This window comes from Callithrix jacchus, chromosome 9, assembly GCF_049354715.1.
Source record: "Callithrix jacchus isolate 240 chromosome 9, calJac240_pri, whole genome shotgun sequence".
Classification (NCBI taxonomy): Eukaryota; Metazoa; Chordata; class Mammalia; order Primates; family Cebidae; genus Callithrix; species Callithrix jacchus.
The window spans coordinates 63750242-63773814 of record NC_133510.1 but is presented as its reverse complement, the minus strand read 5'-3'; the positions used below and the strand labels follow the sequence as shown (position 1 = coordinate 63773814).

The 23573-nt window shown below is 45.4% G+C and overlaps 1 protein-coding gene across 2 annotated transcripts; it reads right to left on the bottom strand.

Moving 5' to 3' along the window:
* Positions 1 to 1089: 1089 nt before the first annotated feature.
* On the bottom strand, positions 1090 to 21609 carry PYM1 (PYM1 exon junction complex associated factor). 2 transcript variants are annotated; one of them, XM_035256509.3, is made up of 3 exons: positions 21435 to 21609; positions 3059 to 3152; positions 1090 to 2037 (listed from the first exon to the last, which is right to left on the bottom strand). In XM_035256509.3, the coding sequence occupies exons 1-3, from the start codon at positions 21469 to 21471 to the stop codon at positions 1554 to 1556; spliced, it is 615 nt and encodes a 204-aa protein (XP_035112400.1). In that variant the 5' UTR covers positions 21472 to 21609; the 3' UTR covers positions 1090 to 1553. The 2 variants fall into 2 exon arrangements, with proteins under 2 accessions (XP_035112400.1, XP_035112401.1); XM_035256510.3 differs by lacking the exon at positions 21435 to 21609 and adding an exon at positions 20773 to 20828.
* Positions 21610 to 23573: the final 1964 nt, after the last annotated feature.

Genomic DNA, 23573 nt, shown 5'->3' with positions numbered 1-23573 from the left:
CAACAAGAAGAAAACTGTCTCAAAAATAAAAAACTAAATACCTCACCCTCATTTACACCAACTATGAGGCAAACTAGTGACTACATGAAGGCACTGCCCAGGCAACTGAAGCCTTTTGAGACTCTGCTGTCCCAGAACCAGAGAGGCCAGGCCTTCATTGTAGGCGACCAGATCTCCTTCACTGACTACAACTGGCTGGACCTGCTACTGATCTACGAGGTCCTGGGTAACAAGAGTGAAACTCCATCTCGAAAAAAAAAACTTCATTGGTCCTAGAGAAAGGGAAGCAAACAGCCCCTGCCTCCCGCTGAAGTTCCCCCCAGCCTTCATTGTGTGAGCCACCACACCCAGTGACCCATGAAGTTTCTAAGAGAAAAAAGAAATCAAAAGAAATATTGGCTGGACGCACTGGCTCAAGCCTGTAATCCGAGCACTTTGGGAGGCCAAGGAGGGTGGATCACCTGAAATCCGGAGTTTTGAGACCAGCCTAGCTGACATGGTCCTTGTCTCTACTAAAAATACAAAAATTAGCAGGGTATGGTGGCGAGCACCTGTAATCCCAGCATACTCGGGAGGCTGAGGCAGAAAAATCGCTTGAACCTGGAAGGTGGAAGTTGCAGTGAGCCAAGATCGTACCATTGCACTTCAGCCTGGGTGACACAGCAAGACTGCATCTCAAAAAAAAAAGAAAAAGAAAAAAACAGAAATATCGGCCAGCCGAAGTAACTGACGCCTGTAATCTCAGCACTTTGGGAGGCCAAGGTGGGTGGATCACCTGAAATCAGGAGTTTGATACCAGCCTGGCCAACATGGCAAAACCCGTCCCTAGTAAAAATTTTTTTAAAATTAGCCAGGTGTGGTGGCGGGCACCTGTAATCTCAGCTACTCTGGAGGCTGAAGCAGGAAAGCTGCCTGAACTCAGGAGACAGAGGGCACACTGAGCCCAGATTTCGCCACTGCACTCCACTCTGGGCAACTGTGCAAAACTCTTGTCTCAAAAAAAAAAAAAATTCCCAATACTTGTCTTCCTGGGCCAAACTTAGGAGATACAAAATCTACTAGGAGCTGAAAATAAGGAGGCAAAGCCAGACATGTTTACTTGTGTTTATTCTTGTTTTTGTTTTTTTTTAAAAAAAAAAAAAAAAAAGATGAGGGACGGAGAGGAAAATAACCCATAAACACTGCGAACAGGAACCAAGACTCCAAGACTTGGGCGTACTCCCTCTACCCTCAGCCTCAGTTCTCCGAGAGATTCCCACCCACCTGATTTTCTTTTAAACAAGATACCCAAATCAGCAGCAAAGGTACTTTGGGTAGTCACTGAGATTTTGAACACCAGGAAAAAGAGAGGGAAAGTCCAAAAAAGTAGAAGTTAGGAAGACAAGGGAAGGATCGAGGGAGATGCTAGGCTCTGGAGGACAGAGCTGGGCCACAAGAAGTGGAAGTAGGCCAGTATGGGGGGTACCCCTCCTGACTGCTGTTGCCCATATTCCCCCGGACCCCAGAGAGCCCCATGGTTTGTTCGGCAGTCCATTCCCTATTACCCAAAAGCCTCAGAGGCCTAACTCCAAGTCCTCTAACTCCTCTTCTAGTGCCCTCCTCCTTGCTAGCTTTTCTAGCTGCTCTTTGCTGGGCTGGCTGACTTCCCCAGCCTGGATCCGCTGCTGCAGCTCTTCCACCTGCCGGAGCTTTTTCTTTAGGTTCTTTATCTTCTTGGCTTTCTCAGTGATGGCAGCTGAGTCAGGCTGGTCAGATGCAGCTGTGGGGGCTGCCCTGGAGCCCTGTGGAGCACTGGGGAATTGGGCTGTCTCTTCCAGGGACACCTTGTCAAGAGTCTGGCTCAAGGCCTCTGCCTCTCCCTTCTCTTGCTGCTGCCGCCTCTTCTCCTTTCGCTTCAGGTTGCGTTTGGCTGTCTTGGAGAGGCCTGGTTCACCACCTTCTGGCCTGGATGGGGTGACAGGAGCAGTGGCCTCAGGGCTGAGCCCTGGGGGCAATTCTGGTTTACTCTTGAAAAACTTCACATACTTGTTTTCATATCTGCAGGAAACAGAGGATGTCAACAGTTTCAGAAAATCACTGACTTGTTGATCCCTTTTCTTAAAACTTCCAAACACTTCATCCTCATTACATTCTTGCTTCCTTTTTTGTTGTTGGTGTTGTTTTTATGGGGTTTTGTCTGTGTTTTTTTTTTTTCTTTTTGAGACAGAGTCTCACCCTGTTGCCAGGATGCAGTGGCACAATCTCAGCTCACTGCAACCTCTGCCTCCTGGGTTCAAGCAATTCTGCCTCAGCCTCCCGAGTAGCTGGGACCACAGGCGCGCGCCACCACGCCCAGCTAATTTTTGTATTTTTAGTAGAGACGGGGTTTCACCATGTTGGCCAGGATGATCTCGATCTCGACCTCGTGATCCATCCGCCTCGGCCTCCCAAAGTGCTGGGATTACAGGCGTGAGCCACCAAGCCCGGCCTGTTTTTGAGATGGAGTCTCGCTCTGTTGCCCAGGCCAGAGTACAGTGGTGCAATCTTGGCTCACTGCAACCTCCCACCTCCTGGGTTCAAGCAGTTCTCATGCCTCAGCCTCCTGAGTACCTGGAATTACAGGCTTGTGCCACCATGCCTGGCTAATTTGTATTCTTAATAGAGATGGGGTTTCGCCACATTAGCGAGGCTGCTCTTGAACTCCTGACCTCAGGTGATCCACCCACCTGGGCCTCCCAAAGTGCTCGGATTACAGATGTACACCACCCTGCCCAGCCACTTTTCTCTATTATGGCCCCTCCCCAGCTTTCCTCTGCTCTGCAGGAGAGGTGCAGCAAAGTCCCTAGAACCTAAAGCTTTGGAGGTTCTGATGAACAGAGGTCAAAAGCATAGGTCTAGTGATCTGTAACACTCACTCATCCCTGAACCCCAGCCCCTTCCTCTCCTTTCTCAGATAGCTGTTCCTCCTTGCATTTCCTTGGGGCTTGCAAGAGTCCTCCCTGAACTTGCAGGCATAAGGATATTCTATCCTTCTGTAGGGACCCCATCAGAAAACCCCTCCTCAAGCCTAACCACGCACACTGGAACCTCCTCCTGGGGCACATAGCCTTCTTTCACCCTCCGCTGCTTGCGCCAGGTTCCGTCAGGTCGCTGCGTTGAGGCGATATACTTGCCTAAAATAAGGAAATTTAAGTTGAAGAATTACTCTTTCTTATTTTCAAAAATTTTACAAGATGAGACAAGAATGTATAAATGTACACACCTTCTCTCAACACCCATTCATCCAAATGCAACCATTAAGGCTCCTTTTCTCATACCAACACTCAGGCTGTCTCATCATTGAGTGCCTATACACTGTACAAGCCATCCTTGCCCTCAAAAAGCTTCTATTTGCATAATTTAGTAGGTAAGACAGGACAGGGACAGAGTAAGAATTTTTTTAAAAAACCAAGACAGCTAGGCACGGTGGTATGTGCCTGTAATCCCAGCTACTAGGGAGGCTGAGGCTGGAGGATCTCTTGAATTCAGGAGTTCTGGGCTGTAGTGTGCTATGCCTATCGGGTGTCCACAATAAGTTCGGCATCAATATGGCGACCTCCCAGGAGTGGGGGACCACCAGGTTTCTAGCCCAGGTCGGAAACAGAGCAGGTCAAAACTCCCATGCTGATCAGTAGTGGGATCGCGCCTGTGAATAGCCACTGCACTCCAGCCTGGGCAACATAGCAAGACCCCATCTATTAAAAAAAAAAAAAAAAAAAACTAAGGCAAGGCCAGGCCTGTAATCCCAGCACTTTGGGAGGCCAAGGCAGGCAGATCACGAGGTCAAGAGATCGAGACCATCCTGGCCAACATGGTGAAACCCTATTTCTTTCTCTTTTTTTTGAGATGGAGTTTTGCTCGTTACCCAGGCTGGAGTGCAATGTCGCGATCCCAGCTCATTGCAACCTCCACCTCCCAGGTTCAAGTGATTCTCCTGCCTCAGCCTCCTGAGTAGCTGGGATTGCAGGCCCCTGCCACCATGCCCTGCTAATTTTTGTATTATTAGTAGACACAGGGTTTCACCATGTCACACAGGCTAGTCTCAAACTCCTGACCTCAGGTGATCCACCTGCCTCAGCCTCCCAAATTGCTGAAATTATAGGCACTAGCCACTGCACCTGGCCTTTAAAAGGTATACGTTGATGCAGGATTTAAATTAGCAAAAAGCTGAAAGCAACTTAAATGGCCATCAATAAATGAATAATTAGCCAGCACTTTAGGAGGCAGAGGCTGGCGGATCCCTTTAAAGGAATACACTTTAAGGCTAGGTGCAGTGGCTCATGCCTATAATTCCAGCAATTTGGGAGGCCAAGGCACGTTGGATCACCTAAGGTCAGGAGTTTGAGACTACTTGCCTGTCTGACACGGGGAAACCCCATCTTTACTAATAATACAAAAATGAGCCAGGCGTGATGGCACACGTCTGTAATCCCAAATACTGGGGAGGCTAAGGCATGAGAATCACTTGAACCCGGGAGGCGGAGATTGCAGTCTCAAAAAACCAAAGATGTTCTGACACTGCATAGTGTTATGATATACTAAGTGAAAAAGTAAGCTGCAGGATAACGTGTGGAGTAGTGGTCCTAAAACTTTACTTCAGAACGCCCTTCATATACTGTTCTATTGTAATATGCATATCATTATACAATATTTAAGAGATTATATTTATTAATCTCTTCGCAAATGTATTTAAGTACATGGAAGCTATTAAGCTCAGAGTCGGAGATATAAGCTTTCCAAAATTCTTGACCAGGCGATGTGGACATGCCTATAATCCCAGCACTTTGAGAGGCCAAGGTGGGCGGATCATCTGAGGTCAGGAGTCTGAGACCAGCCTGGTCAACATAGCAAAACCCCATCTCTACTAAAAATACAAAAATTAGCTGGGCATGGTGGCACGTGCCTGTAGTCCCAGATACTCGGAAGCCTGCGGCAGGAAGAACTGCTTGAACCCGGGAGGCAGAGGTTGCAGTGACCAGAGATTGCACCACTGCACCCCAGCCTGGGTGACAGAGTGAGACTCCATCTTGAAAAAATAATAAGTTTTCCAAAATTCTACTTTTCATTTGAGTGTTTAAATTTTATCACTGGTAACAAATACCATCAGTTATTTTCCTTCATTTTCAGGAAAATGACCATCAGCTAGTCAGGTCTGAATTACCATAGTTTGTCATATTCTTTTTCAAGGAAAAAAAAAATAGTTTTCTATGAAAAGAAAGTTTGCTCAGCTTGCAAATCAGACAACCATCCTACTTCGTTATGCAGCAGAAGTGTTTCATGCTTACTTCCCATTAGTCACAGAGAACACTAAAAAGTTGTTTATTCAAGGACTGGGCTTAATACAATTAATCCTTTTTTATTGTATCATCAACGATATCCTTAGGTGAAACTGACATTTACAGCAAGTGTGTGGCAGTGAAGAACACAATGATTAGTATAGTTTGGTGCCACTGCCATGACAAATGCATGCTTAGCTTACAGGGCCGGCAGTTTCACCAACCATGTCTTTTGCACCACTGTAAAAAGTTAACCCCGTGAAAAAGACAAATCTTAGTATGATTACGAGAACAGTTCTGCTTGCAGACCTCCCAAAAGTCTTAGGGACCCCTTAAAAAATCCTGGACCACACTTAGCTGGTATAGAGTCTGGTACTATTTTTTTTTTGAGATGGAGTTTTGCTCTTGTTGCCCAGGCTGGAGTGCAGCGTCAAATTAGCGCACCACAAACTCCGCCTCCTGGGTTCAAGCGATTCTCCTGCCTCAGCCTGGGATTACAGGCATGTGCCACCACACCCAGCTAACTTTGTATTTTTAGTAGAGACAGGGTTTCTCCATGTTGGTCAGGCTGGTCTCGAACTCACAACCTCAGGTGATCCACCTGCCTCGGCCTCCCAAAGTGCTGAGATTACAGGTGTGAGTCACCACGCCTGACCAGTATGGTATTATTTTTGTTGGAGTAAGAGGCAACACTTAAAGACATGTAGTCTGGACCGGGCGTGGTGGCTCACAGCTGTAATCCAAGCACTTTGGAGGCCAAGGCGGGTGGATCACCTGAGGTCAGGAGTTCAAGACCAACCTGACCAACATGGTGAAACCCTGTCTTAAAAAAAAAAAAGACAGGTAGTCTGTGTACAGGGACAAAGAAAAAAGGTATGCAAGGACACATGCCAAATCTTTAATGCTGATTACCTTCCCTTAAGAGAGAAACTTAACTTATATATATATATATGTTTTGTTGTAGGATCACATGAGGCCAGGAGTTCCAGACCAGCCTGGCCAACATGGCAAAACCCTATCTCTACTAAAAATATAAAAATTGGAGACTAGTCGACGTGGTGCAAACCTGTAATCCCAGCACTTTGGGAGGCCAAGGCTGGCAGATCACTTAAGGTCAGCAGTTCAAGACCAGCCTGGCCAACATGGTGAAACCCCATCTCCATTTAAAATACAAAAATTAGCTGGGTGTGGTGGCAGGCGCCTGTAGTCTCAGCTACTAGGAAGTCTGAGGCAGGAGAATCTCTTGACTGGGAAAGTGGAGTTGGAGTGAGCCAAGATCGTGCCATTGCACTCCAGCCTGGACGACAGAGCGAGACTCTATCTCAAAAAAATAAAAAAGTAAGTCTGGGCATGGTGGCTCACGCCTGTAATCCCAGCACTTTGGGAGGCCGAGGTGGATGGATTACTTGAGGTCAGGAGTTTCAGACCAGCCTGGACAACATGGTGAAATCCTGTCTCTACAAAAATACAAAAAACAGCCAGGTATGGTGGCGGGCACATGCAATCCCAGATACTTGGGAAGGTGAGGCAGAAGAATCGCTTGAATTTGAGTGGCAGAGCTTGCAGTGAGCTGAGATTGCACCACTGCACTCTAGCCTGGGTGACAGAGTGAGACTCCATCTCAAAAAATAAAAATAAGTAAAAGAAATAAAAATACAAAAATTAGCCGGGCATGGTGGCACACTGGTAATCGCAGCTACTGGGGAGACTGAGGCACAAGAATTGCTTCAGCCGAGGAGACAGAGGTTGCAGTGAGCCAGAATTGTGCTACTGCACTCCAGCTTGGGTGAGAGAGTGAAACTCTTTCTCAAAAAAAAAAAAAAAAAAAAAATTAAAAAAAAGTCTAGGGCCTCCTACATAAATTATATATTATTACATGAATTGGCTTTTGTTCAAAATGCAAATATCATTAATACAATAAAACAAAAAAGGCTGGGCACGGCAGCTCACACCTGTAATCCAGCACTTTGGGAGACCAAGGTGGGCATATCACCTGAGGTCGGGAGTTTGAGACCAGCCTGACCAACATGGAGAAACCCCATGTCTACTAAAAAGACAAAATTAGCCAGGCGTGGTGGCACATTCCTGTAATCCCAGCTACTTGGGAGGCTGAGGCAGAAGAATCACTTGAACACAGGAGGCAGAGGTTACGGTGAGCCAAGATCGTGTCGTTATACTCCAGCCTGGGCAACAAGAGTGAAACTCCATCTCAAAAAAAAAAACAAAAAACCCGGTTCATTCTCAAACAGAAACTCGCACATGGGAATGTTGATAGCATTTTCAGGCGATGGCAAATAGACCAGTCAGGCTGAGCCAGAGAGAAGGCTGGAATGTTCAGATCCTGAATACCAGTTAAAGAGTTTAATATCTGGCACATGGCATGCATTCAACAAATATTTGTCCAATGAATGAATCCTTTATGCAAACTATTGTCTTAGGGCTTTGGATAAATGAATGAATCCTTTATACAAAGCAGTGTTTTAGGGTATTTAATCTAGCATAATAAGAGGGTGACTCGGAAAAAAAAAAAACCACCAGAGACCGTGGAAACTAGTTAGGGAAAAAAATACTGTGATAATCCTGGCATGAAGGGATAGAATCAGCTGAAACAAAGGCACCGGAAAGGGAGAGACTAATGGCAGATACATTATAAAAGAATCAATAACACTTGGTAATTCACTGACTAGGGAAGGAATAAGAGGGTTAGAAATCAAAGATAATTCAATACGCTTTTTCTTTATTTTTATTTTTATTTTTTGAAACAGATTCTGCCCTGTTGCCCAGGCTGAAGCACCGTGGCACCATCTATGCTCATGCAACCTCCACCTCCTGGGTTCAAGCAATTCTCCTGCCTCAGCCTCCTGTGTAGCTGGGATTACAGGCGTGCACCACCACACCTGGCTAATTTTTGTATTTTTAGTAGAGACGGGCTTTCACCATTTTGGTCAGGCTGGTCTTGAACTCCTGACCTCGTGATCTGCCCACCTTGGCCTCCCAAAGTGCTGGGATTACAGGCATGAGCCACCATGGCCAACCCTCAATACACTTTTTCTTTTAGTAATAATCTCAATCTCAACAATTTAGCATAAAGAAATAGTTACAACAGGAAAAAATAAAAACAAAAAAAGAGAGGAAGAGATAATCGTATGAACATTAATAGCATTATCAATAAACAGTGAAAGACCAGGCACAGTGGCTCCTGCCTGTAATCCCAGCACGTTGGGAGGCCAAGATGGGAGGATCCCTTGAGCCTAGGCATTCAAGACCAGCCTGGGCAACATAGGGAGACCCCCACCTCTACGAACCATACAAAAATTAGCTGGGTATAGTTGGTGGCACACAACTGTGGTATGAGCTGACCATGTACTCAGGTGGCTGACCCATGTTGACATGGAGATTCTGAACCAAGTATGAGTGACCATGGCCTATGACACAGACCTCAGAAGGTCCTGAGAACATATGCCCTAGGTGCTTAGGGTACTGCTTGGTTATACATATAATTTTTTTTTGTTTGTTTTGAGACACTCTCACTCTGTTGCCCAGGCTGAGTGCAGTGGCATGACGTCAGCTCACTGCAACCACCACCTCCCAGGTTCAAGCGATTCTCCAGCCTCGACCTACTGTGTATATGGATTTACAGGTGTGTACCACCACATCCAGCTAATTTTTGTATTTTTTTTAGTAGAGATGGGGTTTCACCATGCTGGTCAAGCTGGTCTCAAACTCTTGACCTCATAGTATCCGCCCACCTTGGCCTCCCAAAGTGCTGAGATTAACAGGCATGAGCCCAGCCTGTTTTGTTTTTGTTGTTGTTTTAGAAGGAGTTTCACTTTTATTGCCCAGGCTGGAGTGCAATGGCAGAATCTCGGCTCCCTACAACCTCCACCTCCCGGGTTCATGGGATTCTCCTGCCTCAGCCTCCTGAGTAGCTAGGATTACAGGAATGTGCCACCATGCCTGGCTAATTTTGCATTTTTAGTAGAGACAGGGTTTTGTCATGTTAGCCAGGCTGGTTTTGAAATCCTGATCTCAGGTGATCCACCCACCTCTGCCTCCCAAAGTGCTGGGATTACAGGCATGAGCCACTGCACCTGGCAGCCCAGCCTATTAATAGAGATTTTTTTTTACAAACGTAGATTTCCCCCCACAAAGGATGGCTTTTAAGATATAGCAAGAAACATGCTTTGGGGTAAAATATTTTTATTTTCTTCCTTGTTATGTCAGAGTCACATTATAAATTAAGTAACAAGGTTGGGTATGGCTCACTCCTGTAATCAAAGCACTTTGGGAGGCCAAGGTGGGTAGATCACCTGAGGTCAGGAGTTTGAAACCAGCCTGGCCAACATGGTGAAACCCCAACTCTCCTGAAAATACAAAAATTAACTAGGCATGGTGGCAGATGCTTGTAATCTCAGCTACTCGGGAGGCTGAGGCAGGAGAATCACTTGAAACCAGGAGGCAGAGGTTGCAGTGAGCCGAGATTGCACCACTGCACTCCAACCTGGGTGACAAGAGCAAAACTCCGTCTCCAAAAAACCCCTCTGATAAGAATGTATGATTTGGAAGGCATGACTCCACAGACCCCTTAGATAAAAATTTTGGCAAGATAAAAAAAATCAGAGCTTAGTCTTTATGTGGGAGGATCAACTGAGTCTTGAACAACATATCAAGACACCATCTTTATTTAAAAAAAAAACTTTTTTTGAAAATAATGTGCAAGGCCAGTCACAGTGGCTCATGCTTGTAATCTCAACACTTTAGGAAGCTGAGGCAGGTGAGTCACCTGAAGTCAGAAGTTTGAGACCAGCCTGGCCAACATGGTGAAACCCTGTTTCAACAAAAATACAAAAAAATTAGCTGAGCATGGTGGTGCGTGCCTGTAGTCCCAGCTACTAGGGAGGTTGAGGTGAAAGAATTGGCTTGAGTCTGGGAAGTAGAGGTTGCAGTGAGCCGAGATCACGCCACTGTACTCCAGCCTGGGTGATGGAGCAAGACTCCATTTCAAAATAATTTTAAAAAGAAAATAATATGTAATAATGAAAATTATATTGGGGTGATACGAGCATAACTTTTCTGTTAAATTTTTCCATTAATGTTGTTGTTATATTATATGATTTTAGCTTTCAAGCCTAAATGGCTTAGAGAATTACACAAAGGTACACAAAGGTACACAAAGAGAGTGAATTACTTTTGACCAGGTGATTCATAAAAGATTTTGTGGAAGACACAGTATCTGTTGTGATCCTTGGAAGATGAGCAGGATTTTAGACAGGTAGAGGTGGGGGTAGGATTGAGGAAAGAGGAGAAAGGAAGTATTTTAGCCATAGGGCTATGAGCAAAGTCACAAACTAAACTAGTCTCACCTCTACTTAAAATTCTTCCTGGATTCCTACTGTCCTCAGGATATTTACACTGATGATGGAGCTGCACATAAAAGGCCCTCTTGATTTACCTCTTGCTAGTTTTCAGCCTTTTAGCATAAAGCATACGCTCTCCTCTAGAAACAAATATTTGGCCAGCGGCAGTGGCTCATGTCTGTGATCCCAGCACTTTGGGAGGCCAAGGCAGGTGGATCTCCTGAGGTCAGGAGTTTGAGACCAGCCTGGCCAAGATGGTAAAACCCTGTATCTACTAAAAATACAAAAATTAACAGGCATTGTGGCAAGCACCTGTAATCCCAGCTACTTAGGAGCCTGAGGCAGAAGAATCACTTGAACCCAGGAAGCGGAGGTTGCAGTGAGCCAAGATCACGCCATTGTACTCCACCCTGGACGACAAGAGGGAAACTCTCAAGAAAAAAAAAAAACAGAAACTGACAAATCTCAACCTGACCCATTTCTCTATTCTCTGTGCCTTTTTGCTTTTACTTCCTCTGGCCTGGAATAGACTACATTTGCTTATCTTAGTTCATTCCTACTGGTCTTTAAAGGTCAAATTCAAGTATAAGCCGGGCGAGGTGGCTCAAGCCTGTAATCCCAGCACTTTGGGAGACTGAGGCGGGTAGATCACGAGGTCAAGAGATCGAGACCATCCTGGTCAACATGGTAAAACCCCATCTCTACTAAAAATACAAAAAATTAGCTGGGCATGGTGGCGCGTGCCTGTAATCCCAGCTACTCAGGATGCTGAGGCGGGAGAATTGCTTGAACCCAGGAGGCGGAGGTTGTGGTGAGCCGAGATCGTGCCATTGCACTCCAGCCCGGGTAACAAGAGGGAAACTCCGTCTAACAAAAAAAAAAAAAGAAAAAAAAAATTCAAGTATAAACTCTAGGCAGCCTTCTTGACTTCCTTACCCCAAGCCAGGTTAAAAGTTGCTTTCTGTGCACTCACAGCACCTGTTTTAGCTTTTATCATGTTCTAATGCTTAACATAATTATTTGCTTGTTTGAAAGCAGAGACTGTCTTTGAACTTTGTAGCAAAGAGCCTGGTCCACAGAAGACACTAAATATGGATTAAATTAATGAATAAATAAATGTGAGTATCTCATTAGGGAAGAGCAAGAATCCAGAATGTTCTGGGCAAAAAGCATATATAATATGAAAAGAGACTCAGGGTAAATTAGTGAGACTATGAAAGGTCTCCAACCTCCACTGAGTTTGGACCGAAGCCTTGGGTAGAACACTGATGGCCAATAAGGGAGTACAAGTGATCAGTTCAAAGCAATGCTTTAAGATCAACCTGAAAAATGTGTTCCATAAACTAAAAGTAGAGAAAATAAAAGCAACAGCTGCAATGTGATAAGATTTGACTTAGATGGTTTCTACAGGTATTGGAAGGAAAATGAAAGAAATTCATTGTGAAGAATAAACCAACAGGATCCAAAGACTTAGCAAGATGTAAATCAGAGAGGAAATAATCAAAACAGTGACACAGTGGATTCAATCTCATGCTTTTCACATGTATTCTTATTTTTCTCAATATACCATAGGGTATATGGTAATCACATTTATTCACACATGGATTTTAAATGTTTATTGAGCACTTACTCTTGTGCTAGACACCGTAACAGAAGCTAGAGATACAACAATGACTAAAGCAAGCAAGGTTCTTGCCTTTTTATAGTATACATTCTAGTGAGAAAGATAACAAACAGGAACACAAACTTTTTTTTTTTTGAGACAGAGTCTTATTCTGTCGCCAGGCTGGAGTGCAGTGGCACAATCTCAGCTCAAGGCAACCTCCGCCCCCTGGATTCAAGCGATTCTTCCACCTCAGCCTCCCGAATAGCTGGGACCACAGGCGCGTGCCACCATGTCCGGCTAATTTTTGTATTTTTAGTAGAGATGGGGTTTCACCATGGTGGCCAGGATGGTCTCGATCTCTTGACCTCGTGATCCGCCCGCCTCAGCCTCCCAAAGTGCTGGGATTACAGGCGTGAGCCACCGCGCCCAGCTGAACACAAACTATTTATAATACCACTCTTGAATTTGGAAAATTGATAAAATAAAAACTACTGATATAAACAAAGTACACAGGAGAAAACAACTTTGTGGAAACAACAATTCAATTCTAGACAAGCATTTTACATGGAATTTGAGAGAAAGAGACAATACTAGAAACATATATTTAAGTAGACTGCATAGAGATTATAGCTGAAGGTTTAGAAGTAAAGACAGACTGTAATGAAAGGCAGAGCAGAAGCTTATTGAATGGCCATCCTGTATGGAAGCCCTCGGAGATACAAATAGCCCATTATCACAAAGGAGCACCTATTTTATGTTATCTTGGTTCCATCCTCTGGCCTTGATGGTATCCAAGGGTGAAGTCAAAAAGAAGGGAGAGGTTTGGCGGTTCCCACCCCTAGAAATAAAAACCAAGGGCAGAATATCAGGACTTTCAGATAATATCTTGCAGTCAAAAACTAGGGATTGGGGACTGCTACTATAAGAATTTTTTAAAGCTTCGTCATTTTCCCACATCTGCTGTTTTGTAATTTTCAATCTGTTTCCTTAAGTCTATCAGCAATAAAAACCCTTACACTGAAAGGGTCCTTGTTTCCAGGGGTTGCAGGTAGACAGTGAAAAGACAACAGCAAGGCATGGGAGAACTCCAAAGAGGTAGAGAACATGGTTGCCAAAGGTATGAGACCTGCTTCAAATAAGAAAAAAGAGCTAAGTCACAGGTCTAAGCCTGCAGATGATCTCAGGGCCACAATGGTAAGACTGGTTTCCAACACAGAGAAAAGATAACAAAGAGAAGATTAGAACTGGAGGAATTACCCTGAAATAATGGTCACAATCATTTCCCTCAAGGAATAAAAGGTGCCAGCAACAACAGGAAATGATTCATAGGAAAGGAGGACCAGGACAGCAATGGAGACCAAAAGTTTTAAGTAAAGGTAGGTGATGGCCAGAAGTGATGGCTAACACCTGTAATCCCAACACTTTGGGAGGCCAAGTTGAGCGGATCACGAGGTCAGCAGATTGAGACCTTCCTGGTAACATGGTGAATCCCCATCTCTCGCCAGGTGGGGTGGCGCGTGCCTGTAGTCCCAGCTACTCGGGAGGCTGAGGTGGGAGGATTGCTTGAGCCCAGGAGTTCTGGGCTGTAGTATGCTATGCCGATCGGGTGTCCACACTAAGTTCAGCATAAAAATACGATGAACTCCCGGGAGCGGGAGACCACCAGGTTGCCTAAGGAGGGGTGAACCGGCCCAGGTCGGAAACGAGCAGGTCAAAACTTCCATGCTGATCAGTAGTGGGATCGCGCCTGTGAATAGCCACTGTACTCCAGCCAGGGCAATATAGCAAGACCCATCTCTAAAAAATAATAATAATAAAAATACAAAAATCAGCCGGGCATGGTGGCACGCACCTGTAGTCCCAGTTATTCAGGAGGCTGAGTAAAAAGAATCACTTGAACCCAGGAGGCAAAGTTTGGAGTGAGCTGAGATTGCACCACCACATTCCAGACAGGGCGACAGAGTGAGACTATCTCAAAAAAAAAAAAAAAAAAAGAGCAGACCAGGCACAGCTGCTCACGCCTGTAATTCTGGCACTTTGGGAGGTTGAAGTGGGCAGATCACCTAAGGTCGGAAATTCGAGACCAGCCTGACCAACATGGAGAAACCCCATCTCTACTAAAAATACAAAAAATTAGCTAGGCATGATGGCACATGCCTGTAATTCCAGCTACTCAGGAGGCTGAGGCAGGAGAATCACTTGAACCTGGGAGACAGAGGTTGCGGTGAGCCGAGACTGTGCCATTGCACTCCGGCCCGGGCAACAAGAGTGAAACTCTGTCTCAAAAAAAAAAAAAGTAAAGGTGGGTGAATCATGAGGTCAGGAGTTCAAGACCAGCTTGGCCAACATGGTGAAACCCCGTCTCTACTAAAAATACAAAAAAATTAGCCCGGTGTGGTAGCGGGTGCCTCTAATTCCAGCTACTCAGGAGGCTGAGACAGAGAACTGCTTGAACCTGACAGGCAGAGGTTGCAGTGAGCCGAGATCATGCTACTGCACTCCAGCCTGGGCGATAGAACAAGACTCCGTTTAAAAAAAAAATTTTTTTTAATGAAACAATTTACGTTTGGCACATAAAAGTGCCCAGCGCATTGTTCTGTAATTATTACTATTATGTAAGGGTCATTGTATGGGTTAGAAATTAGTATATATGGCCAGGTGTGGTGGCTCACACCTGTAATCCTAGCACTTTGGAGGCCAAGGTGGGGGGGATCACCTGAGGTGGGAGTTCAAGACCAGCCTGACCAACATGGTGAAACCCTATCTTATAAAAAAAAAAAAAAAAAGAAAGAAATTACTATATATGGCCAAGTATCAGGCATAGTACTTGGGCCATTCTAAGTGGCCGCTAAAATTCTAGTTTCTGTTGTCCTGCAAATATTACTGTGAGCTCCAAACTAGTCATCTTATCTCCAGTCCCTCTCATTTCATTTCTTCTGATACACTGCTACCAGATTACTGCTTCTTAAGTACAAATTTAGTTATGTAATTTTTGTTCAATATGATTCATCAACCCAGAGTCTGCTGTTATATTTGGCATACATCTTTCTAAACTTTTTTAAACATAGCAGAATCAGACAGTATATACATTTTTATATCTTGCATTTTCATTTAGACCTATGAAGTAAATGTTTTTCCTTGCTATTAAAAACTCTATAAACACCTTTATAATACTGGCAGAGTGTTTTATGGTTTGGGCATGCACCCTTTCTTACCTTTCTTCTGTTATTAGACTTTTAAATTATTTTCAGAATTTTTATTAGAACACCATGAATGTTTTAGTGCATGCATCTTGGTCTGCATTTAGGGTTATTTTTCTTTTTTTTGAGCTGGAGTCTCACTCTGTCACCAGGCTGGAGTACAGTAGAGTGATCTTGGCTCACAGGAACCGCAACCTCCGCCTCCCAGGTTCAAGCAATTCTCTGCCTCAGCCTCCCGAGTAGCTGGAATTAGAGGCGCCTGCTATCACGCCTGGCTAATTTTTTTGTATTTTTAGTAGAGACGGGGTTTCACCATATTGGTGAACCCCTGACCCCTTGTGATTCACCCACCTCGGCCTCCCAAAGTGCTGGAATTACAGGTGTGAGCCACCGAGCCAGGCCTATTTCATTTAAATTTTAATTGTCATAATAATCCTGCGTTGCAGGAGTTATTCCAATTTCATTGATGAGAAAACTAAGGCTTACATTCCCAAGGCCATATAGCTCACAAGTACTGAAGATGGGATAAGGGTAACAGCAGTAGGAATAAAATAGTATTTTGATCACTGATATACGTGAGGAGGGCAAGAGAAAAGTAGAAGATGATGCAAAAATAATACTCCCATATAAATAAAAACACCTAGTGATTAGATCTTAGTTTCTAACATTATTCTTCAGTAAAAACAACAAGGACTTCATAGAGAAATGGCAGACTGTAGGACTAGAGCAGAGAACAAAATCATACCTGCAATGATGGCAAATGTCAAAGGGAGATGGGTCAAGTAAAAAACTAAGAGTTCCCAATGTTCAAAACTGGAACATTTAAGCAATAAAGCAAGTAAAATAGTACTGGATTATAATCTATCATATAAAATCAACATCTGTAAGTTTATATAATACATACTGATATAAATGAATATACAAACAAGGGAGAAGAGAAAAATCTCCTGGGCAGAAGAATGCCAAATAATGTGTTTTTTTAATTGCTTTTTTGAGACAGGGTATCACTCTCACAAAAGCTGGAGTGCAGGGCCACAATCACAGCTCAATGCAGCCTCAACCTCCCTGGCTCAAACAATCATCCCCGCTCAGCCTCTCCGAGTAGCTGGGACCACAGGTGTATGCCACCTTACCCAGCTCATTTTTTAAAAAAATCTTTTTGTAGACACAGGGTCTTGCTATGTTGCTTAGGATGGCCTCAAGCAATCCTCCAGCCTCAGCCTCCCAAAGGGCTGGGATTACAGGCATAATCCACCATGCCCAGCCCTTAATCTGTTTTTAAGAGGGGCAAACTCTCTATTCCTTATGTGTGGGCTAGGAATAGTGACTTCCCTACAGTATGGAAAGGAAGGGGGTAAAGAGTAACTTTACAGCGAAGTCTTACAAACAGTATCTCTGCCAGATGATCATGGTCAATACTAATAGGGTGGGCGTAGTGGCTCACACCTATAATCCCAGAATTTTGGTAGGCCAAAGGGGAACCATACCTTGAGCCCAGGAGTTCAAGACCAGCCCAGGCAACATAGTGAGATCCCAGCTTTTCAAAAAAAAAACCAAAAAATTAGCCAGTCATAATAGCATATGCCTGTGGTCCTAGATACTCAGGAGGCCAAGGTGGGAGAATCGATTGAGCCTGGGAGGTCAAAGCTTCAGTGAGCCATGATGGTGTCACCACACTCCAGCTGGAGCAATAGAGCAAGACCCTGTCTCAAAATAACAAACAAAAAAATTAACAGTAAAAAATCATTGTGATGCTATGTACCCTGATATGATGTGATGAAAATGTCACTTTACCTTGTGGTCTTCCTCCCCAAAACACAAAACAAAGTTTGTGAATCATGAGAAACACATCAGACAATATCCAATAGAAGGACATCCTACAAAATACCTGACCAGGGCCAGGTGCGGTGGCTCATGCCTATAATCCCAGCACTTTGGGAGGCTGAGGTGGGCGGATCACGAGGTCAAGAGATTGAGACCATCCTGGCCAACATGGTGAAACCCCGACTCTACTAAAAATACATAAATTAGCCGGGAGTGATAACATGTGCCTACAGTCCCAGCTACTCAGAAGGCTGAGGCAGGAGAATCACTTGAACCCGGAAGGTGGAGGTTGCAGTGAGCTGAGATAAGGCCACTGCACTCCAGCCTGGTGACAGAGCAAGACTCAGATTCAAAAAAAAAAAAACCTGGTTGGGCACAGTGGCTCACGCCTGTAATCCCAGCACTTTGGGAGGCCGAGGCAGGCGGATCACGAGGTCAAGAGATCGAGACCATCCTGGCCAACATGGTGAAACCCCGTCTCTACTAAAAAATACAAAAATTAGCTGGGCATGGTGGAACGCCCCCATAGTCCCAACTACTCGGGAGGCTGAGGCAGGAGAATTGCTTAAACCTGGGAGGCTGAGGTTGCAGTGAGCCAAGGTCACGCCACTGCACTCCAGCCTGGTGCCTGATGACAGTGTAAGACTGTCTCAAAAAAAAAAAAAAACCTGACCAGTACTCCTCTCAAAACTCAAGGTCATCGAAAACAAGGAAAGCCTGAAAAAATGTTAAAGCCAAGAGGAGCTTAAGCAGACATGAGAACTAAATGTAATGTAGTATCCTGTATAAGATCCTGGAACAACAACAACAACAAAACTAGGTAAAAAGGTCAGATGCGATGGCTCACGCCTGTAATCCCAAAACTTTGGGAAGCAGAAGTGGGCAGATCACCTGAGGCCAGGGGTTCGAGACCAGCCTAACCAATATGGTGAAACCCCATCTCTACTAAAAATATAAAAATTAGCCAGGCGTGTAGGCATGTGCCTGTAATCCCAGCTACTCGGGAGGCTGAGGCAGAAGAATCGCTTGAACTTGGGAGGCATGGAGGTTGCAGTGAGCCAAGATCGTGCCACTGCACTACAGCCTGGATGACAGAGTGAGACTCAGTCTCAAAAAAAAATTAGAAGCCTAGAAGTCATGATCTTGGCAAAAGTTAACATTAAATTATATTGAATCTGCTATCTTCTTTGCTTTTTCTCCAGCAACATGCTGTGGCCTAGAAGCAGAAGATGAGAAAATAGTTGATGGGTATGATTAGAGATAACAGAAGTGACTGCTTAGTATAGATAATCAAAATGAATAAAGAAAGCAATGAGGATATTATCAAAGTGGTTGGTCACAGAGGTCTAGCTAGGCAGCACCAAAGGCCATAAGGTACTAACAGATTCAATGGAATGGGAAGGTCAAGAACCAGAGACCCTCGGGATGAAAAGCTGACCCTGTGGGTTTAAGATAGTGAAATAGGTGACTGGTAAGGAGGCTAAAGTGATGGGGAGCATCTGAAGAAAAACCAGTGTCCTAGATGAGGCCCATGTTGTAGTGATTCTGATGTGCAAATGGTTTGAAAATACAAAGGAAGTGAACTGTCTTACACTGAGGAACTATGAGATCAGAGTATTCCAATGGTGCTGGAGACACTGAAAATGATAGCAAGGAAAAGAGGAGAGAAAAAATATGACGCAATAGGTGTGGGTCCTTGTGGGCAGTAAATGATGGCACTAAAGTTTTACAGAAACTGCTATAATTGCATGGCAACACCTTCCATGAGAATTAGAGTGACACTGGTAGATCAATGATCTGGACATAGTTAAGGAAAACAAAAAAGCAGTTTATTCCTTCTTCTCTTCTACATAGTCACGGAAAACAGAAAACAGCTTTTAGTGGCAAGGTAGGGTGAGATTTGATACCTGGATTTTCACTGTGTCAGGGTAAAGAAAATGATTAAGAGTAAAGAGAAGTTGGCCGGGCGCAGTGGCTCAAGCCTGTAATACCAGCACTTTGGGAGGTGAGGCACGAGGTCAAGAGACTGAAACCTTCCTCGTCAACAGGGTGAAACCCCGTCTCTACTAAAAATACAAAAATTAGCTGGATGTGGTGGCATGTGCCTGTAGTCCATGTGCTATTTGGGAGACTGAGGCAGGAGAATTGCTTGAACCCAGGAGGCGGAGGTTGCAGTGAGCCAAAATCACACCATTGCACTCAAGCCTGGGCAACAAGAGGGAAACTCAGTCTCAAAAAAAAAAAAAGAGTAAAGAGAAATTTATTGGATAAGTAGCATTTTCAAATCACACATTAAAAGTTGGTAATTAATAAAGGAGCTACTGGGTAGAGAACAGAAGGAAAGAGGTAGTACCACTTTAAATTGTGAGGTTGGGGATAAGTAGCAGCAACCTGGGTTGTCACCAGGTACCATAAGATAGGTGGGCTGAGGTGTAAGGAACCTGGAAAGCAGCAGAGCAAGAAGAAAAAATGGCACATTTTAAAACAGACCATGTGTACCAAGGCACAGGCACAGTGTTACTTCTACAGACTACACATGAGGACTACAAAAACAGAAACACTTTGCACTTGAACAGCGTTTTATAAATTGCTTTCACATATATTATCTTACTTGATTATCATTGGATAGCTATTACCACTATGCAGATTTTTCTAAAGATGAGTCCATTAGGAAGGGACAAAACCATGATAAAAGCTGTGATTCTCCATTTTTAACACAAACACCTCACATACACAGCAGACACTTCAGCATCTCAGCCAGCCAGTCTGGAAATTCTTCCCTAGCCAGAAGAGTGGGTTTTATCCACTTGTCAAAGGAGTTAAGAGAAAAGCCACTAGACACTTTCCAGTTTGCCTTCTCCCACCTTAGACCCCTCTCAATTTCCATCACCATCACGGGAGAAGGTAAAGAAGGGTGGTTCCATCAAGGAGAAAACTAAAGCTGAAAGTTATATCAGGATCCTCTTCCCTTCACACCTCTAGACCTCAGTGACCCAACGAATGAAGATAAGGAAGAGGAAAAAGCACTATGTAGAAACGAGGAGGTCTTCGGCAAATAAAGCTCGGAGAAAAATAATGAAAACGGAGCTGGGGTAGGGCAGAAAGCAAGTATAGCTGAGATGGGGGAGGGGAAAAGAAGGAGAGCAGAAATTGGAGGGAGCTGAGAGTGTAGGAGCCCCCAAGTCTGAAGAACGTAAAAGAGATATGAGTCCTCCAACTGCTGGAGAAAAGCTAAGGGCTCATGAGGGTCCTGAAACAGGGACCAGCACTGAAGGACCCCAGGGTTTGGGTGACCGGAAGCTGAGACCCCCAAACACGAGACCAGAAGGGGGCGCAGGAGACACCCCGTAGGAGAGAATGAATGGGGAAGGCGGTCCAGGGGGCGGGGCAAAGGAGGGGCCCCGGGATGGGCGGGGCACAGACCCCTTTCCAATTCCGAACCCCTGCCCCGAGAGCCCGGAGAGAAGCGGCTCCGCGCCTCCCGCACTCACCGCCGGTCTCGTCAGTAACATAGGGAGTCGCCATCTTGAAAACGCAAACCACTTCCGGCGTGAGCGGGCTGGGGTCCCGCCCCCCTCCCCACCGGAAGTGGAGTCCCAATCGTAGCAAGCCACCATCTTAGCCTTAAAGGGAGAGTGCACCATTTCATGGGCGGAGGTGGAGGAGGAGGAGGAGGAAGAAGAGGGGAGAAGCTGAAATAGTTAATAAAATAAAGCCGTGGACTCTTTTACTGCCACCTATACCATTATTGAGCGCTTGCTGCGTATAAAACAGTCCTCCGGGAGCCAAGAGAAGTTCCGAGGCACAGCCACTCTCATCCCAGGAACTCCTCGTACGTCCAGGATCTGTGAGGGAAAAAGGCGCAAGGCCCACCTGCCCCCAGAAAGAGGGGCTTATAAATGAAGAAAGGAAGAATATCCAGGCTGTTCTTCCTGCACCCAGATTTCAGAGCGGCTTGACGTGGGGCAGGCAAACTCCAAGAACGCACTGGGGCGCACGAATATTTCTGGGGACTGTTGGAAGACCCTATCTAACCCTCTCTAAGAAGGTGGGGAGGTCGAATTCGCGTGCCGATTGCTATCGGTCGCCCCATTGAACCTCCAGAGACCCGCGGGAGGAGCGTGCAAGGCGGAGGGCGCCGCTGGTCGGTCACCTGTTTCCGTAGCCACAGGGTTGCCGGCAGCTTCCATGGCCGAAGAGGCAGCAGGCCAGGTTGGGCGGGCGGCCCTGGCCTGGCTCTGCCCCGCTGGGCGGCGCCGAGGATTCGGCGGCGAAGTGACGAGGGCCGTAGTTGCTTCTCGCCTTGACCTCCTAACCCTGAGTGCCTCCTTGGGCTGGGCCCTAGGGTCGGAGGGCAGGATGAAGGCTTCTGGGCGGACCTACTTAGTATTCTAATTAACCTCGTCCTACCGGGGGGGAGCTAAAGCGGGGCAACTCGCCAATAATCCGGTCCTGTAGAGTCACTCCATTTGTGATCCTGCCCTACCCCGTGCCTCCCTATTCTTCCGACGAACCCAAATGCTCTCCCTCCGCCGCCCATTTCATTAACTGTTGTTCCTTCAGGGCTAAATCCTGTTAAACTTGTTTCCCCCTACAGCCTGGGAGGGGCCGGCTACAGGTTCCTCTCCTCAGGTGTCTACTGTGTCCTTCTCCACCCTCATATAGCTTTTTCTTTATCAACTCTTTACCTTTCTCCATATATCCGCACTTTGGCTTAGGTTAATGTCCAGTAGTACCCCTGGAATGAGGGAGGAGGTAAATATTGGTGACTACCTCCAACAACACTAGGCAGCATGTCCCATTTGAAAAACAAAACTAAAAAACAGCAATGGCTGACTAGGACCTTTATAAGACAAATTAGGCCTCAGGAGTTTTCTGGGGGCCGCAGCTTGCCTCCCTTCCTATCCTCCATCTCCGTGACTTCCACTAGAAGGCAACTCAGAATGTCTGGGGGTGGGAGGCCGGGGCTCATTTAAAAAGTATTTGCAGGCGGGGCCGGCTCTCGCTTGTAATCCCAGCACTTTGGGAGGCCGAGGCAGGCGGATCACTTGAGGTCAGGAGTTCAAGACCAGCCTGGACAACATGGTGAAACCCGTCTCTACTAAAAATACAAAAATTAGCTGGGTGTGGTGGCTCGTGCCTGTAATCCCCAGTGCGTTCTTGCAGTGAGCTGAGATGGTGCCACTGCGCTCCAGCCTAGGTGACAGAACAAGACTCAGTCTCAAAAAAATAAAATTAAAAATATTTGCGTAAACAGTTATTGCAAGTTTTCTGACACTGCTGTCTTTAACCCTTGCTCTCCTTTCACCAGTTGTGCTTCAGCACTGAAGGGTCTAACATCTTGTCCTTAACCTTGTTGCTAAGGATTAGAAGTGAGACTGTGGGATGAAGCCTCTAAGAACTAATGGGATACGTGTGTCTTGACTGAACTACCTCAGGCATGGTCTCTGCAGCTTCCAGAGGCTGCTCAATAGACCTTTGTGCAGGAGGGAAACCTAAAGTGTGCCCTTCTCACTACCAACCCTAGGCCCCCTTCGCACCCCCAGACATCCTGCCTCAGCTCTGGGGTTGACAGGAAGTGAAACTCAATTGTCTGCTTAGTAGACCTGCCTGGGACCCAACCCTAGGCCCCGGATGTGGCCCCCCACCCTGAGGAGGAACGGGGAAGAAAAGACTGGGGAGAGAGGCTGTTGTTTTTTCCTTTCCCTTTGTTCATTGCGGTTTCTTTCTTTCTGATTTTTATGATGTGGTTGGTTAAAGAAATGAGCACCTGGAACCGTAGGCATTAAACGCCTCCTCCTTAGATGTTTCTCGGCTTTTCTTCCCCCACCCACACCCCCTAGTAACTGACTTGGGGTATGATGGAGCATAGATCCTAAAGAAGACACAAAGAAGTCTAGAGTAAGACTGATTCCAACTTATTCCTTACTAGAGAGATAACATTACATCCCACTTTGAAGTACCAAAAACTGTCTTAAAAGGAGTGTCCTCAACTTTATTTAGGGACATATCTAAAGACGATAGAGTGAGAAACACAGGCAATGCACAGGTGGCATCACTTTGAGCATTCTTTGCAAGGAAAGCTGAGTGCCTTAGAGATTAATATCCTTCCAAGAGTTCTTTTTTTTTTTTTTCCAAGAGTTCTAAATAAGAGATCCAGGGACAGAAAACTGATTGGCAGTGGCGTTAGGGAGCCTATTCTTACTTACATTGTATGTTTGTTTAAAGTAGCTCAGAGCAGAGAGGTTTAGACACACTGTACCTCTCTTTGGCATAGTCCTTAAACTGAGCT